This window comes from Lagopus leucura, unplaced genomic scaffold (genome assembly GCF_019238085.1).
Source record: "Lagopus leucura isolate 7727_CA_CO unplaced genomic scaffold, USGS_WTPT01 Super-Scaffold_702, whole genome shotgun sequence".
Classification (NCBI taxonomy): domain Eukaryota; kingdom Metazoa; phylum Chordata; class Aves; order Galliformes; family Phasianidae; genus Lagopus; species Lagopus leucura.
The window spans coordinates 10,495,880-10,515,674 of NW_024962254.1; the positions used below are offsets into that span (position 1 = coordinate 10,495,880).

Genomic DNA, 19,795 nt, shown 5'->3' on the forward strand with positions numbered 1-19,795 from the left:
ATTTTGCATGACACTGTTATTTACGAGAAAATTTAGCAGCACTGAGTACTTTGGATACTAAATATCACTGATTACCTTTTTCTGTCTGTGATAATTAGTAGATTATTTACTGACTCTACTGAGAAGAAATAATGTTATTATAGTCTTGTTTTGGTAAATAATTAAGACCCTGTAGAAAAGTTAATCTTAACAAATAACAATAGATCTAGTCATTAAATAGCAGGAAGCTGGTCAATAAGTTGCAGCCGTAAAAATGAGAGAGGAAATGAAAATGTTTTGGAATGTCTCTAAGTCAAATCTAAAATCTGTAAAATCTATCTGAAATTAATTCAGCAAGAAAACGTACATTTACATGGCAATACACTACGTCAGAGGATTTAGAGGTGTGCCCACTAAAGGATATTCAGATTAAGTAAAACATGTATGTTATGCTTGGACTGTAGTGGTGAACTTAGTGGTGTTACTCTGATGGACTTGATGAACTTATGTTCCCTGTAGTGTAATAGAAGTAATGAAAGGGATAAGAACAGTTTTGCCAAAAAGTGAAGTGAGATTATTTTTTCAAATTTAATTAACCAGAAAAAAAGAAATAAATAATACATTAATATTAAAGAAATTAAGGAATCGAGGATTGTACCATTCACTTTGCATAAATGAGATTATATAAGGAGAATGGCTAATACGAATGTGAAAATATACCCATTTTTACATCTGTAATGAAAAACTTCAGTACTGTCAATTTCTTAGAAACTCAGCCTTTTTGTAATATAAGCAATTCAGACTTTAACATCAACATGTACCAATAATGAAATTAAATAATGAAATTTAATCTGTTTTTTCTATTCATGACTACCATTGATAATCAGACCTTTTAATATGCTCAAAGCCATGGGGAAAGATATTTTCCCTCCCAAAGTAATGAAAAGTTGCAAAAAATAAATTATCAAGAAAATTATTTCTATATATGCTTATATTCTTATATATTCTTATATATTATATATATTATTTCTATATATGCTTATATTCTATATAAATGTTTCCACCACATTTGCAAAAGCATAACCACAATATATTGTAAGCTTCACATCAAATAAAGACAGAAGAGTAATTTTAAAAGTGGATATAAAAGGAAAATGGTATACATTACAGAATAAAAAAGAAAGATCACGTGAAACACAACTGAGGCATTAATTTGAATTAAAAAAAAAAAAAAAGTGGATTTCAGATTATATGGATTACAGAAGAAACATTAATGTGATGTGAAATAGTTCTTGAGTTCATAGAATCATAGAATCATAGAATGGCTTGGGTTGAAAGGGACCTCAAAGATCATCAAGCTTCAACCCCCTGCCACAGGAAAGGCCACCAACCTCTATATCTAATACTAGACCAGGCTGCCTATCCAACCTGACATTGAACACCTCCAGGGACGGGGCATCCACATCCTTTCAGGGTATCCTACTCAAGCACTTCACCACTCCCTTGGTAAAGAAAAAAAAAGGAAAAAAAGGTTGGAAAAGGCATAAGATGATACAAAAGCTATAAATACATTAAGAAACTGATTAGGAGAATGATGTAAAACATAATTCCTTTCCTTCAGTACAAAAGCACTGAAAGGAAAATATAGAGCTGGAAGGCTACTGGCAGACTTTCTTTAAGTTTCATCTCAGATCTTATTATTTAGTATTTCAAATGCTAGCAGAAGAGCATGATTATGATACTGCTGTTATTACAACTTTGTGATACTCTTTTAATGCAGGGAAAGATCTGAATAATAGGAAAAATGTGAATTGCAGAACATAGGTAAGAGGAACGCAAACAACATGAAAATGTATGTAATGAGAAAAGAAACAAGCCTTTCCATTACAAAATGGAAATCGAATAATTGAAACCTGTTTTTTTTTTGTTTTTTTTTTTAATCTAGAAGAAAGATTTGCAATTACACTCTTTTAAATATAGCCTTATATTCAAGAAGTAAAGTCCTGTAGATGATTTCATAATGAAAGCTGAGCTCCTTGGAGTTTAGGTGAACCTGAAAATTATTAAGTTGTAACATTAGCTGTACACTACAGTAGATCATTTTCTGCTCCTGTGAGCTGATCAATTGGAATTTGGCTTGAGCTGTCTTCATTGGAATGTTGGAGATGAAATTCTAATCCTGATATGAAAGAGTTTATTAAAAATTCCTTTGATGCTACTGGTATACAAGCAATGCTCTAGACTCATTCATTCCTTATGGTATTCCATGGAGAAAGGAGAGCCATGGAAATACGGATACTGTGAACAATGTTCATGTGAGAGTGGCATTACAGAAATAGTCTTCTGAAGCTCTGCCACATAAGTATGGGTTCTTCAGCACTGATAAACATAGGAGGGCCAGGCCAGATCTCAGCACTGCAGGCCTGATCACTGCTTCACTGATAGTTCATTCCCTTCCCTTCTGGTTTGTCTCTCCTTTAACGTCCCATGGAAAGACTGTTCAGAGAAAATGTGGATATAGACAAAAATTTAGAAGTTCAAGAGATCAGACCAGTCATCTGATTTTTGTTGTTTTGGTTATCAGCATTTTAAACTCACATCTCTGGTTTTGTGTTTTCTCTTCTGTCAACACCCTTTTCCCTTTTCCCTTGTAGCACAAGATGCTGGATGCAGTGTTAACCTGCAGGCTGGCACACCATCATAGATCTGGTGGAATAGCCCATCTAGGGACATGCATCCATCAGTCTGTGGGGTGGAACTGAGCATAACATCTCTTGGCTTTTCTCAGGAATGAAAGCTGGAGGTGCTCTGATTTGGAAGATCCTGTTGCAAATAATTCCACTTTCTTTACCTACAGGATAACACAAGAGGGACTCCTCCTTTTTTCCTCCTTTCATTTTCCTTTTTCATAAATCTCGTTTGTGTGTGTGTTTTATTTTTTTTCCACAGAGAGGAATGATCTGTCAAGGCTCTTTGCTGAAGTCCTGAAATCTTAACTATATTCAATTACTTGGAATGATATTTATAACTTAAAATGAAAGTTCAGATCCTGAATTTAGGGAAGTGTATAAAGTTTTCTTCTGGAGTCAAAATGAGAAGTAAATGCATATCATGTGACTGAATAAAGGGTCCTGACTGAGGTTTCATTCCACAGAAGAATTAAAGAAAAATACAAGAATTCCTTGAATTCTGTTTTGGTTCTGCTTTTTTATTAGTTTTTGTTAGATCACGTGGAAATCTTCAAGGATGAACATTTCAGAAAAAAATGGATTGGTTTCTTTTGAGAAGTAGAGACCCAGTAACCAACTACTCGTTTTCCTGTCTGCCAGTACTGAAATTCAAGATTCCCTCTCTGAATGTCAGATCAATACGATTTCTGTAATTCCTTGCTTTGCTTTATTATGGTCAACCCAAAGTGCAGCAGATTAAATATGTTTCCTTACAGAGTGATTATAGCACATAGAAGGACTATGTTTTTTAGACATTGCACACAGCCTTTTGAGAAATTTCCACGTTTCATCTTTAATTTGATCGAGGTGTATTATAGGAATCGTTAAAGATATTTGCCTTTTTTTTTCTGTCAACATGATCTCAGGAAGATACCAATAGATTTAGTATAATGACAAGATATTTAGAACAGAATAAAATCATAGCATCAGTGACCATAATGGGAAAACCAATGAACCTATCAAACTTATCATTAGTTTTAGACACACAGAATAAAGCATGACATTGGACTGAACCACATAATGTATATTATATCACCAGAAATTATATGATCCTCATCCTATCTGAATTCATATTAAATGTTATTTCATCTCCATAAACTTTCAAACAGTCATAACATACCTTATTCCTAAATATATAATTTCTGTTTTTTTGCTGAACACTTAGATTCTTAATGTATAATATCAGTGAAACTACAGTGAATAATTTCTGGATATGTAAGAAACACATTTTCTTCACATAAAAAAAAAACAAACCTATTTCTACTTCATTTGTTCAAAACAATTTTTAAAAATATCAGGAAATATTCAGCCTTCCTACTCTGAGCAATACATAACAACCATTAGTGAATGCTATGAAGAGGAAATGGTTTCTGCATTTATAGAAAGTGTAAAGGCTGCCAACCAACATTTTGTGTACATCACAAATTACGTATCCCACTGCAATCTTTTTCTGACAACAAGGTAATTGCTTCAATAATACAAAAACTAGAAAATAGCTTTTGCTGCACAAATCTTAGTAGTGCATAAAACAGAAAGCAGGATGTAACTATGGAACAGAAAATCGTATTATGAGGAATACATTTCTTTATAGCACATTTCATCACATTTCACATCTTTCAGTATTAAATTCAGAAGATCATTTTATTTATTCTTAGGTATTTTTAGTGCTTTTTCCCCCTTTTTTTTTACCTGAAAAGTTTCATACATATATAATATTTATTAGTAAGTCTCATTCTCGATGAATGCTGTTTTGAATCGCATCAGAAATGCTTCTTTTCTTTAGAAGTAAATAAAAAAGAAGATCAAAAAGAAATGCAAACGTTAAAAATCTGACATCAAAAGGGATGAAAAATATGTACAATTCATATCAAAGAAAATGTATAGGGCAGCAGTGCCAGAACAATTCTTGCAACGTGATCAGAGAAAGGAGAGTAGCTAAACATTTTACTGAGGCAGTTTGATCAATGAGAAAAATATATAATTTTAACTCAGGCTGTTCCATAAGGAATTTCCTCTCCTGTAGCCTTGTTAGATGATCCTCCAAAACACATTATTTACAAAGTTCTTTGATGTGCCTCCCCATAACATAAAAGCCAGGACCTCTGCCTGCCCTTGAAGATCAGATCAACACATTAGAAATGTAATGAGGAACATTAGGCCAAAGAAGAAATTGCAGACTCTTCTAGTACAGAGGAATACAAACCTTTTTGCTGAGCAAGTGAACTTCACTAGAAAATTGGAGAGAAGCTAGTACAGAGTTCAAGCCTTATCTCCATACCTTGTCTTGGGCAACTTTTCAATAACATTTAGGTAGTAAAGAAGAAAATCCAAAAGACTTCTTTAGCTCAAGTCTTGGATTAATACATGAATATTTTGGGACACTCCCCCAGTGCACTAAATGAGGATACAAATATTTGCTATGGTTCAAAGCATATTCAGCAAAGCTGTCTATGTATTTACGCAGATAATTATCCAGCCACCAAAGGAAGCTGGACCTCCATGAAGTACTTACTTATTTCAAAGTGCAAAGTAAAACTTTACTATGGCAACCAAATTGGGCAACCCTAAGCCATTGGTGTGAACCTTTTCCATACCCCTGCTGCATTAAAGGATGTTCACCCCAGAGAGAGGGCAGGGATGACCACCCTAGACTTACAGGTCCTCTGGTCCAGACCATCAAAAAGCCAGGACTACACAGCGTCCTACAGGTAGCACAGACTTAAGGCCAATGGTAACAACACAGATAATGAGAGGAACAATTCTAGGACCTCAAAGAGTAAATACTTGATAGGAATGACTGAGCACCATAGTTAGGTATCATTCAATCTGAGCTGGAAAAAAGACACTCAAAAGCTAGGAAGAGAATGAATGCTCCATTTATGTCTGAAGCAAAGCTGATGAAGTAGGATGAAAAGTGGGGGGAGGAAGGAGGTCATTTACAAACATAAAAGATTTTCAAAAAAATCATAAGGGATCCTGTCACAGTTTACTGCACCCATCATCAACGATAAGATATTGATGTAGCATGACACAAATAAAGAAGTACAGCAATAATAATCTCTTTATCTTGTTCAGTTTTTCATGTTCCTCATAAGTGTCATACCTTCTTGTGAGTATTAAGGTAGAATAAAGGAAGCAAATGACAGTTTCAGATGGAGTGTTTTTGATAAATACAAGTTGTTACAGTGGAGGTTTATTGTTTCAATTTTTCTTAATACAGAACCCACTGCTGCTCCTATCGATGTCAAAGCTACGAGTTTGTCTGTATCAGAGATTCTTGTTGCGTGGAAACATATTAAAGAAAGTCTAGGAAGACCACAGGGATTTGAGGTACGAACACAGAATATCATAATGAGTAGTCTTGTTGCTTTTGATAGCATTGCATTCTGTTAACGTGTGGAGTAGTTAAACTTCAACAGAAAATATACTCATTTTAGCATACACATAACTAGCTGCAGAACAATGGTCACAGCTGTAGTACTGGCACATCTTTTATTTATGTGTGCTTGAAAACTGTTCAACACCAGTTCCCACAACATCTCTTTGACACTTCAAAAAGAGCTGAAAGAACCACAAGTGACCCAGCATGCCTCTTTCACAGGCTGGGGAAGATTAGGTATTGACTGTTTCCAGCTCCAAGTGACCAGTTCAAACTTGTTATTATTTACTGAGAGCAACCAATATACAGAAAATCAGTCTCTGCCATCCCTGTGCTCTCATCCAGCAGTGGCCGGGGGACATCTGCTGGGCAGATCACAGAAGGTTGGATGGCAGGAGGGGAAGCAGCAGCAGCACTGTCAACAAACAAAGGGGGGCTTGGAAACAGCCCTCTGTGACCTGGGAGTTGAAACCAGCATTGGCATTGGACCATCTTGGTCCTCTGGATCCTGTTGTATCTTTGGATCCAGTTTACATTCCAATTTTCCAGGAACAGATTGAAACTAGGACTAAAACCTGTCTTTTGGGGCCACTGTGATCCATCCTAAACTTGTGGTTCAGCTATGCTGCTGCTCGAGAAATAATCCAGCTTGACTCAATTTACTGATTTGGCAGTGCAGGTTATCTCACCTGCACTTTAGTCATTTTAAGAGTGCTGATGCTTTCCTTCTTGTCTGCACTAGCAAAGAAAGGACAGTAAATAAGTAGATTTGAGGCAGATGCTAATGTAATGGATACTCAAAGACTGACAAGTTGAATCTGAATATAAGTTACAGTACAGCAATTAATATTATTAATATCACTGAATAATATGTTTACTCTCACAGAGCATGCAGCTTGAATATTTTATAGTACAAGTTGCCAGAATTTAATATAGCTTCTTAAACTCATCTCCTGTGTAATGTTTATTTTTATTTTAAATCTTGAAAAAATATATATTTTTTCCTCCAGCAAGTCCTGAAAATTTATTTTCAAGGAAAACTCTGAGCTAAAACTTTTCATATCCTTCATGTTCTTGTTATTAACCTTTGGCAAATGCATGATAGCTCTAATATTGACTAAGAAATGTGGGTTTGTGTTCATCTCTGCCTTATGTTCAAATTAAAATGATGTTCCAAGTTCAAAGATTCTGTAAAAAAATAATTCAGAACTCTTATTTGTCCTTGCAGCCTGCATATATGGCATTTGAAATTGTGAAGAAAGATAGCCTCTGAAAGCATTACACTTTAAAGTAGCCCTCACTTTACAATATATATCTTAATTTCCTTTGTCCAAATCAGATATGAATTAAGTAAACGAACTAAAAGATTTCTGAATGAGGCATGGGCATCTGGTTTCAGTAATAAGTACTTATTTCTTGCATCTTCTTCAATGACTCTTTGAGTCCTTGTCATGTAAGCCATGATCCAAAAGCTTACATCATGTCAGCACTACTATATTGAGTCCTCAGAAAATTTATCTGCAGAAGTTTTATAGTTCTATCATAAGTACACAACTCCAGCAACAATACCATACTTTCATACTGAATATCATACTTTAATACTGAATATCATACTTTAATACTGAAAAGAGAAACTCTTGCTGTTGCTCCATGTTCTGTTGGCCAGTGAAGAACTGGGGCAGATCTGCTCTCCAGCCCTTAAGAGGATCCTGTCATGATACAAAGAGACTTTATAGAATCACAGAATGGCTTAGGTTGAAAGGGATCTTATCATCATTACCACTGCCATGGGCAGGGTTACCAATCAATAGATCAGATCAGACTTAGCCCATTCTTAGGAGGTCCCAGTTTTACTCTGAGTTGTGATGACACCATTTGATCCTGCCACACTTCCCCTGAGGAAACAATGTCACTCATTCTCCTCAGTCCTTCTCAGGTAACTACAAAAGGACTCCTGACAGAGAAGTATGCTGATTCACAGTCTCCTCTACAGTTCAGTCTCTCCAGTTTAGTTGTAACAGTCTCTGAGCTATGTTTGAGTCTTGTAATCCAATAGCACACTAACACACTAACACAGTATGTACCCTCAGCAGCTTATCTGGTCAAGAGCTGGGATCAGGCAACCATCACCAATGGTCTTTGAGAGTAAAAACGTACTCCACCAGAGCCACCAGACACCCAGCCTTGGGCTGGACAGCCATGTCTAGTACAGCCCATTTACTGCACAGTTTAAATGCAGTTACTTTACTCTTTTTCCTGCATGATTTGCTGTAGATTCCTGGTACTTAGATATTCCTTTACAATTTGTTCAGGCTGTGACCACAAGAAGAACCCCCAGGTCTGTTACTTACCTGAGTTTCTTCCCTACATACACTTCCATGCTGAACTCTGCAAACTCTGTCATTTCTCTCTCACTGTGCTTTAGCCCTGTTGCTCTTTTATGTTAAAAGTATTTTTACTATTTGTGTATAGCTTGCTTCTTGCAGTAAAAATGATACCTGACCATTTACCTTTAGGACTGCTATGTATAAGGAGAACAAAATTGTATCCAATAGAGATTATTTTCACCTTACAAATATTGTCTCTGTCCACACCGAAGTGTTGCACTTGTTACTAACCTCTGTCTTCAATTTCCAGGCCAGGCTTTTATCCTTTGAAATAACTTACTCACTGCACCTTGTCTTTCTCTCTTTAGAAAGTTGACTTTTTTTTTACTCCCTCTCAGGGATCTTGGCGTCTTTAAATTACACCTACTATTTTTACCTTATCCTCATTCCATTGATCACATTGATTCTCAAAATGTTCTGTGAGGTTTGTCTTAAATCATTTTAAAATAAAAACAGACGTTTTCTTTTTCAGATGAAAATATTTCTCTAGAAATTTATTCTTTCATAACTTGAATGTGTTTTGCTTTCATTACTTACTTGCTACAAATCAGTTTCCTTAGCTCTACTGATGAGTCCTAATAATAGATGACTCTGACGGACAGAACATTGGACTCTTCATATCAGAGGTGATCTTCCTGTCCTGGAATGTATTTAGACCCACGGAGTGCAGCATGTTCCAATGCCAACAATAGCACTTAATTGCTCTACTGCCCTCATTGACTTCTTAAGAATGAATATGAAGGTTGTTTTTGATATTGCAGTCATTAACATTGAACTATATTAACACTTTTTCTCCTCACTGCTAGTGCTATACACTAGCATTACACTAAGATTCTAGCGTGAAGACTACAGAGTAAATATTTCAAGCAAAGTATCTATAGTTCACACAACACAAAAATGAAACATAAAAAATATATCCCTGCTTCTTTCTGTCTTTCTCCATGAAGGAATTAGAACTTTCTTTTGAGGCTGTTGCTTATATTTGAGGATAGGGTTAATTTTTTCCCCTCTTTTTAGACAGAATTTCTTTGCTCACTTTCTGACAAAGAACTATTTCAGGGAATAGTATTTGACCTTTTCATTCCCATTCCCAGAAAGAGTGATTTTCATAGCTGCCTTTGCTCACTAAACAGAAGAGCAGATAGTACTGCCCTGAATGATTCAGCAGGACAGAACACAATCTGAGGATGATATTGCTGGAGTTTTCAGTTCTGTTTTTGGGAAAGATTTCATCAGAAAGGATCAGTGTAGTGAGTCAGTGCATTCCAGTATCAATTTAGGAACTCTAAGTCCAATTTTGCTTAAATACTGACAGTATTTCTTCAAACCATTCCTTTGGTGCAACCTGTATAGCAAAAAATCTCCTTCCCATCCCTTTCTTCAGTTTTGGTGAACACAAATTTAAGCTAAAAACTGGTTTTCAAGGTTTTATCACATGTAGGACAGTGCAGAATACAGCCTGTAGATCTAGTAATCCTCAAATAGCAAATAAAAAATATGCAAAAGTCCAGTGACTGATAAAGAGATGAATGATTTCTTTTTTGGTAACAATTATCTCCTAATATGGAATTATAATGGACGATGAGTACAATGTTGTCTCTAAAGCATGTGTCACCCCACCCCGTGCAAATTAATCTGACCAGACAGTCTGTTCTTATGTCTCAATTGGTATTCTGTCCATGGCCACCACAGCAGAGACAGCCACCTACACACACTTTAGATTTCCTAGCCTTTTAGCAGTAGTATTATAGAAGGGGGAGGTGTTATATTCTAGTGGTTGAATGCTTGATCTCTAATCAACAAAAGTGACAGAGTATTTACTACATACAGACAAGTCTGGAGTGACCCAGTTTCACTCCAGCCCTGTTTGCACTTTGTACTAAGGAGTAATGAAAGGCACAGTAACTTGTCCAATTGCACATTGTCATCCCTGAAAGGCAGTGTTAACTGTTATGTCACATGAGTTTTATGCAAGGTTTGCAGTACTCATTTGCATCTTCCAAAGCACATATTATTCCTGACTTCAGTACAGATTTGTCAGCTGTCTGCTCAACCTTACTAAATATGTGCCTGCCACACTCTGATGAAGTAGAAGTAGCTTGCAAACTTTGTCAGAATGGTAGAAAAATATAGTGTGTGGTTAATACTGTTTAGAATCCATAACCCAAAGGTTATAAAATCTATATCAGCCTTAAGCAATATTTTCCTTGTCACTCACTGGTAGGGAAGGGAAAGGGAAAGAATTACTGTCAGGAAGAACATATTTTTTATTTTATTTATTCTTTTCCAGCTAATATTAAGTACAGATCTCAAATCTCATGTCTTTGCCATTTGAATTCCCCTAAAGGGTAGGAGTTTGACTAAGCAAATCAAAAGATTATCTCGCAACCAAAATGGATAAAAAACAGAAAATCTTGAATCTCTTTTCAAAGAGGAACATCTAAAAGTTTTTGCTGTTCCTTAGATGTTCTTTGTCTGTTTATACAATAAGAATTACATCTACATGGTTTTGGAATTACTTTTTTAATTTACTCAGGTGTTACTTAAAGTAGATTAGAAAGGGTATATCAGTGTTTTTACCAAAGACTAGTAAAGCAAGACAGAAAAAGAAGAATTAGAGTTTCATCAGACTGAATACCAATTTACCAGATTTTGCTTTTGGAATGAATGAATTTTCCCAAACATGTAATAAGCAACTGGATAGCTTTAAATATGTCAACTTAGCCTATAAAATTACAAAAATCCCTCTAAAATCCTGACAGCTACAAGCATTTCTCACAGGATTCCAACAGCTTTTCAAGTCCCTAGGGTATGGATCACATTTTAGATCTTTCGTGAGGGTCTCAAGAGATCCATGCTATTTTCAGTGTCATGTGTGTCTTATGAATTCACTTTTGTGTCATGAATTTTTTGCTGCAAGACTTCTATTTTCTATTAACCAAAATCAGAAACCTAAAAATTTATTGATTTTTCATAGGAAAATATGACTAGATATTTGATGATACTTCTCAATGTTGAGCTACAATATGAGACTTCATCTCAGGTGTATGCAGGACTATGTTGAAGATAGGAGTACCTGAAAAAAGAGGAGGATGTAAGATATTCCAGGGAAGACCCAAAGCCTAGGCTTACTGAACAGTGTTTTCTTTCTCCTTTTTAGTCAGCAATCATTATGATGAAAGTCATGTAACTGAGGTTGATTGGCATTTTTGCAGGAACATTTCATCTTGTTCTGAAAACACTCACATCAGTATTTTGAGGTGATGCAAAAAGCAGCAGTAAATGTACTTTTTCTGTTCTAAGTGCTCGGTTCTACCACTGCTTTTGCACTGGTGCTAATATTTGGGGAACTGCACACTGTGCAAGCTCAAGGAGCCAAAAGATTTTCTGCGAATGATAATAAGAACAAGTTGTGTGAAATCTGAATCATGGCTTCTCTTTTTCGGGGCTAGCAGCAGTTCTTTCAGCTCACTTTTCTTTCCTTCTTCCAAGCACCTTCTGTACTCTGAGATCCCTCCAAGTTCATTTTCAGTTACATCAGAACTGTTGGTGTTGGTAAATCAGAGAGACCGGGAAATTTTCTGTGTTTTATCCAGCCTTCAAGAAACCTCTCTATTCATCCTAGCTACTTCAGGCTCATATTTGAATTGCCTTATTTGGAACTTTGGCCAACAGAAAGAATATCCAGACCGTAACTCTTACTGTACTGAATTTAGAGAAGAGGACCTGCAATTAGTTATTAGGAAGTGCTGTCATGAACATATAAATATATGTCATGAACATATAAAACAAACATATAAAATGGTTGGGGAGAAAAGTATTATTTAAGATATCTTTAAACCTAAAACTTTGAGAAAGTTGTCTGTGAGTATTAGCGGTTCAAAAATGTTAAGGTAGCAATGTCTATGATGTGATGTCCTACTTTCAAGGATTATTTAATAAACTGTCAGGACAAAGCAGAAGACTATGTGTTCCTGTATCTTCTCAGTTTTTTAATCATTATTGCCCTCTCTCCATCAAAAAGATGTGGTTTCCTGGAAACTTGATATGAAAACTTTCTCTAGATGGCAAACAAAAGAAAGAACAGAAAAATTTTAAAACCTTGCAAGCAAGAATGTATTAAACAAAGCAAATGTTTTTTTTTCTTTTCTTTTTTAAAATATGCATTAAACTTTTGTGGTTTGGAACAGGTATTTTGGAATAGGTAATTTGGAACCTCTGAAACAGATTTCCTAGAGAGATTGTGTGACTTATTGTAGGGTAACTGCTTTAGCAGGGGAGTGGATTCAATGATCTCTTGAAGTCTCTTCCAGCCCCTGCAATTCTGTGATTCTGTAATTTATGTTGTATGATATATTAATATTCAAAGTTATCATTAATGAAAACTGGTAAATCCCTTTTGACCAATTAAGGCTGCAGAAAATAACTAGTTTTTGTTAATGTACATATAACTGTACATAAACAAATCCTCTGTTTTAAGAAACCTGTCCAACAATTTTTAAGATCTGCAGTATTTCCACGCCAGTATAAATCAGTGTTAGCTTTCCCATCTGTTAAAAATCATTTGAGTTTTTTAATCACTTTTTCCTTGAGCTTATTTAGCTCAACACATAGTTCTACTCATATAGAGAAAGATAGAAGCCTATTTTGAGATCAAAGTCCAAACTCACCTGGTAAAACTTTAAGGAGAATTTCAAAAGCAGGAACCAAACATTTAAAGGCTTTGAAGTACAGGAGATATTGAAATAGAAACAATGCCACTCGCGTTTCACGTTTTTGCTGGTTAATAAAGCATATATGTTAATTCCCCAAAATACAACCCTGTGTGAAGGAGCAACACCTTTGTCACGTGGTGTAGCAGTAGTAAAGGAATATGCCATTATTTTTGCAGACTTAACATATAAAATAAAATTAACTTCAGAGCTTTATAAGCCATGATGGACACAAGCAATATCTGGAAAATCATGTTTTCACAACAAAACAAAGCTTCAGTGCAAAACCTGGGCTCTGTCTACTGTCATGTATACTGGGACATGGTGTGCTCTGAATTAGCTACCACAGTGACACCTACAGAGCTACTTCAATTTTTTTTTTCCCGGCTTTCTTAGAATAAGAATTTCACTGCTTCTGATGCATTTCCACCCCTGCCACTGTCCACTCACTGTCCACTGGTGTGATCTTGGGCAAACCAGTTTTCCTTCTGATCATTCTCTGTTAGATCTCTGGCAGAGTTGACTAATTGGTTAATAGGGTCTTCAGGACAATGACTCTCTCATTATCCATTCACACACTGATAATACTATATGACTCTCAGTATTATAGTGCTGTGCCTGTAAAGATGCATTAGAAGTAAAATGAACTCATCTAACTGCCCAGCAGATAATAACTAGATCTTCAGTTCTAAAATGTAAATGAGTGCTTGTTAATTCTTCTTTCCTTCCAAGGAAGATGTGAATAGATGTTGCTACAGATACTAACAATGTTACTCAAGCTTTCAGGAAGTGAAATACCTATGTATTTCAGAATCGTACTTATTTCAAAAACTGTTGAACATAGATAGATTTGCTATCTAATGTGTAATCAAAGTAAGAATTAATGCAATATGTACACAAATTTTACAATTAAGGAAGTTGATAACTGTGTTGGATCAAACTGATACACACTCCATCAAAGGGAACACAGCCACTTTATTCCAGTGAAGATATGACCTCAAAAGACCTCAGGTCTTTTTGGGTATATATATATATATATATATTTAATGGCTGCCTTGGCGTAAAAGATCAGTATTGTACTCATTGGTCTTATTTTTCTATGAATCCCGTGTGCTTTTTCATTCAGTATTTTCTGGGATATATTCTCAAAAGTGTTGTATTTCCCATGACCTTTTTCTCTGAGGAAAATGTATCCAGATATAATATGAATAACTTATTATGAAATAACAGATTTCACAGAAAGGTCAAAACGTGGAATAAGTGCAAGTAGTTCTCATCATGAAAAATGGTAGACTGAATATAGCTATTTGAATGGTACATTAGTGACATCTTCTGTTAGGGAAAAGAGTGTCCTGTGAGAACTAGGTGGAAGTCACCTAGATACATTAGTGAGAGACATTACTGTTTCAGTTTTTCTTCCAGTTAAACCCTGCAAATATCTGTCTCTGAGGAAAGAGACTAGACAAATTCATAGCTCAGTATTAGGCCTTCTTTGAAATTATAATAAATTCAACACAAACACCAGCAATATGGACCACAAGCCACCAAATTTAGACTTGCTATGCCTGAAAAGAAAGGGCAGGCTAATCAACAATCAAAATTACATTTACAGGAAACATCTATATTCAAGAACTAAAACTGTATCCACTTCCTTCTTCTCATTCAGATAAGATTTTCCAGTTCAGTGCAAGATTTCCTCAGGTATTTTGTCATTTCCTGTTCATTACATTGATTAAATACCTGGCAGCTCTGAACTCTACAGAGCCAGGAAGTGAATATTGCTCATGTCATTTTGATACTGATATGGCCCGAGCGTCCCAGGCTGAAGATAGATACTTCTTGTAATTTAAAAATGATTGAGCTCCTCTTGAATTCCCTGAAATACTTTTGACTTCCTGCCAGTGCTCATCTTCTAATCTTTGATCTTGCTAGTCACATCTTTCTGTCAGTGCACTGCAATTCAACACATTTTAAGTAGTTCCATGATGTTCTGATTCTCACTTCAGACAAAAAGACAATCAGACAACAGACAGGACTGGAAAAGAAAAGTACCACAGGAAAATATGTAAATCTTGAGCATTCCAAATGTGTGTATTAATCTTTCCTTTGATCATTTGTTGGCAGATTGGTTACTGGAAAGACATGGAACAGGAAGAAGCAGCAGAAAAGGTGAAAACTGCAGGAAATGAGTCATCTCTCCTACTGACAGGATTAGAAGGAAATACATTATATCACCTAACTGTGCGGGCCTACAATGCTGCAGGGTATGGACCACCTAGCGCCGCTGTGCGTGTAGCAACCAAGAAGTCCCGTAAGTGATCTCAGTAACTTTGCCCAAAGAAAGAAGCAGTCAGAAAGCAAACTCTGCCCTCTTCATATATAATAAAATACATAGATATTATATAATAATCAGGAATCACTTATAGCTCTGTGTCTTTACTTCTATACAGAGATGTGAATTCATATGTCTTTACATTCATAACAAAGATAATCTTCCTAATATACAATGTATTTTTGACAGAGATAAAACAGTTCCAAGTTATAAGTTCTGAAGAATCTATGGGTTAGGTTGAGACAATCTGCCACAATCTATTAAATGATAATTCTAGAAAAAAATATAATGGAGTATGGAGGAAAAAAATAATAGCAAAACTCCAGCTAGAAGCCTGTTAGCACTTATAGTTGTAAATATAGTAAAAGACTGACATAATTTTGATTTGATTTTAAAGCAACTTTCTAAAAATATATTTATATATATGTTTTTATTTCTTCTTCCCAGCTCCCAGCCAAGCACCAAGTAATGTTATGTGGATACAGGATGGTTCTCACGTGTCCCTTGGATGGGAGCCAGTCAGACCTCTAGCTAATGAATCTGAGGTAATGGGATACAAGGTCAGTGCCTCCCCTCCTTCACAAACTTTCCTCTCTTCTAAACAATAACTCCTTATTGTTTAGAATAACTCTTATTTTCTCTTGGCAGTTTTCTGTATACTATACAGATTATCTGAAATCAGTTTTCACTATAAAAAGAATACATAAAATTGAAAAGTGCTAAATGTCCCAATATTTTCTGTGTTATGACTTTCAAACTGAGATTATAAACTAAGTAAGCTCTGAGTGTATCAATTCATCATATCTGGCTGAGAAGTGTCTACCAGTAAGATTACTTTCCTATGAACACTTCAATTTAACTGTGTGTACAGTAGGAGCTAATGAGGTGCAGAAGAGTCAGACATCTTACAATGAAATTAATATTTTTATAAAGGAATTTTTTTTTATGTTTAATGTTTGTTTTTAATTATTATGCTGTTGATGTTCAACAGTCATCTGGCATTTAAAATTGTGGAGTTCTAAACAGCAAAATACCAATTAATACTTATTTGACAAATTATAAAAAGTGATGGAATTCATTAAAATTTTAAATTTAAAAGAAAAGGAATCTATGTTCTTAGTGAGGTTTTTGTGGGTAACCTGAAGCATACGTATAACCATTTCACTAGACTACAATCTGGTATCTCATTAGAAACAAGAAGAAATGTCACCATGAAAATGTAAATTGATTCAGTAAGCCAGAAAATTATTTAGCCTTTATCAGTACTGCTGAGATCCTGAAAAACTTTGAGTGGATGCTTTTTTACATTTCCTTAGACCTTTTTTTTCTGGAAACAAAAACCCTTATGCTGAAATACCAAAAAGGCAGCTAAGTACATTTCTCCCACTTCACATAAGCATGTATTGAGTTTCAAAGGAGACACAGGGGTAAATCTGAGCTATTTGGAGTTGACTTAGCCAGCTAAGGTAGACAGTAAGGACTTTATTTAGGGAATTTCTTACATTTGAAACTAAATTCTTTCATCAAAATTGTGAATATCTATATGAATGTGGGAATGAGAATTTAATCAAATGAAACCCAAAAGGCATCTTAAAGAAAGTTTGTCAACTGGAAAAATATTGTGTAACACCTAACAGTAGAAGGCAGCAAGTCCTATATCCTTGCTTTGGATCCTATTCAAAATCTTTTCTCATTCATTAATCACTAATATACTTGCCTGTTACTGTTTGGAAGCCATATTGTGTGGGAGGAGAGGGAGCAAAGACGGTAGATGTAAAAGCAGATAACTGCTTTCCTTAACAAAATCATGAAGGACCTAACATTTCAGTGACTGTATCGTATGCACAGAATGTCTGATATATAACTTGAATGATCTCCATGACCATTATCTGCTTTATTGGCTGTAGGTGTTACTCAGGCAAGAAGGCCAAAGCAACAGTCAAGTTATAGAAACACAGAAAACTTCCGCAGTGGTAATTCTTCCTGATGTTGGTGTCTACATTATTGAGGTCTGTGCAGTCAGTGAAGGAGGCGATGGGACTGCTAGTCCCCAGATTAGAGTTCCATCTTATGCAGGTAAGGCTACATTTATATTTGGAAGAGTGGCAGATACGACAATTATAGCAAAGTTCATTAAAAAGCAAACAAACCTGCATTACTCTCTACATGATAAAAATTGTTCTCACAGTTCCCTAGCAGTTAGATAAAATCACTGATAGCAGTATTAATTTTCTGTGCTACAACGTGGTCATCTAACACCATTTGAGATTCTCATGAGTATCTCAGGCATTCGTGTGGGGCTGATGAACAAACATAGAATATGCAAGAAATCTGTGCCTTTTTAAGGTTACATCTAGAAAACTAATTGAGTTATGGATGTCTACATGGGTGATAGGTGTCTCAAATTCCAGTAGAGTTACCGGAGACATAATCCATACAGACAAGTAGTTAAGCCTGGAGAGCAATTCATCAGAGAGCCAGAATTTAAATATTTTTACACAATTTGGCATATAAAGGCAACAAGATGTTTTAAGGTATCTCAAACTTTTACTCAGAGCTTGTAGATATGATACAGGACTTAGAGGATACACAGAACACACCATTATGCACTGGAAGGAGGGATAACATCTAACACAGCTAAAATACCTTCAAGTTTTTTCACTTGGGTACCAGAATCCTCTGTGTGTGTCCATGCTAGAAAATAAGTTGTGCTTCTCTGTGAGTTCAACTGATTCTCTTGATTAGATATGACTTATTAAGTCATAATAGTAACAGTATTAGCGTAATTATCATTATGTAACTGATGACGACTAACTTCTTTTTCGTCAGTTGAAGCAATATGTTAAAGAATTTGAAGTATCACTGTATTAAAAACTTCAGAAAAAATGTGCAGACTAGTGGGAAGAAAATAAATAAACAACATTGTCTTTTGCCTAAGAGAATATGGCATCTTAATTCTAACTTTCTATTAACGCTTACTTCAGTTCTCTTAAGCATTGTTTTTTAGTCCTTAGTGCTATGAAGAGTCTAAGCTTAAAACTTCAATCTGTACTTAAAATTTCAGCTGTAATTAAGAGACTCTGCTATGATCTAAAAACATCACTGGCCTACAGGTCAGAAGACCAAAACAAACATCAGTATCAATCATAAGCTTTCATTCTTTCTTCCAAGAAGAATGTTTGCAGGGCACCTTCTGCAGCCTAATTCTTTATGAAGATTAAGGCATGAAACTTACTTGTTCTCTTTGAATTTTCTATTAATTTACAGAGTGAATGTGAGAATTCAGCATGTGAGTTTCTATAGATATCATCATTATACCTCATTTCCTTATGTCTGTCTAGGGAACCTAATTTGGATTTACTCTGCCCAAAAGTTAGATTTTTGTTCAGTATTAAACTATACAAATTTTGAGTAAAATTTAGTGTCTAAATGTACTGAGATTTGTTTATGATGATGCTTCTTTAATTACTTTCCTTTCCATTTCAGGAGGTAAAGTAACAAGTGCTCAGTCCACCTTACATATGTTCTCTACTTCCTCATCCTCTGTAACATTGCTTTTGGTACTCATGGTTCCTTCAAGTTCATGGTGAAGACTGCGGACTTTGTTGTTGTTGTTATTTATTTGCTTTAGCTTGATAACAACAAGGGATGGAGTTTTATGTCTGTGGAGCAACAGGAAACCCAAGCTAATGCTTAAAGACCCATAGAAATACCTGTGGTGCACTTAGAGGAGTGTTGGAGACACAGTCAAAAATTCATCAGGTTTTTTTCTCTTAAGTTTTTCTAAAAGTCCTCTGGGAAAGGGGACATTTCTTGGCCCAAAAATATGCAGATTGTATGTAATAAACTTTTGTAAGCAAACGTAATTTCTGTCAAATGTACTTTACTTTTATAATATGTTCAATTTTGGTGACCCCAGTTATGTATCATTAGGTGTTTAAACAGTGGTGTCTAGTACAGTACATCTGTTTGGTTCAGAAAAAAAAAACAAAACAACATTCTTTAACTAGAGAACAAAGTTTGATACAAGTTCATCTAACACTTCTTGCATTCCACATGGTTGGCTGTTCTTACTGACAAGAGAGAGAGAAAAATATAATTGACATATGTATGCTTTGCAAAAATACCAAGAGTTTGTTCTTAAAATGCATAAATACACATTAAAATAGAAATATATATATATATAGTCAATTCAATACTAGACAGAACATTCAAAAAGTGGCAAAGTGGAGTTGAAAATAAGCCATCTGTTTTATTTTGAGGTAAACTGAAAATAA

The 19,795-nt window shown here is 35.3% G+C and overlaps 1 protein-coding gene across 1 annotated transcript in view; it reads left to right on the plus strand.

The window, feature by feature from the left end:
• The window catches only part of CNTN5 (contactin 5), a 277,046-nt gene extending 257,938 nt beyond the window's left edge, over nt 1–19,108 (plus strand). Inside the window, exons 20-24 of the mRNA XM_042862457.1 lie at nt 5,929–6,038; nt 15,311–15,497; nt 15,966–16,078; nt 17,426–17,594; nt 19,005–19,108. Of these exons, the coding sequence (XP_042718391.1) occupies nt 5,929–6,038; nt 15,311–15,497; nt 15,966–16,078; nt 17,426–17,594; nt 19,005–19,108 (683 nt within the window). The remainder of the gene's footprint in view (nt 1–5,928; nt 6,039–15,310; nt 15,498–15,965; nt 16,079–17,425; nt 17,595–19,004) is intronic.
• The last annotated feature ends 687 nt before the right edge of the window (nt 19,109–19,795 follow it).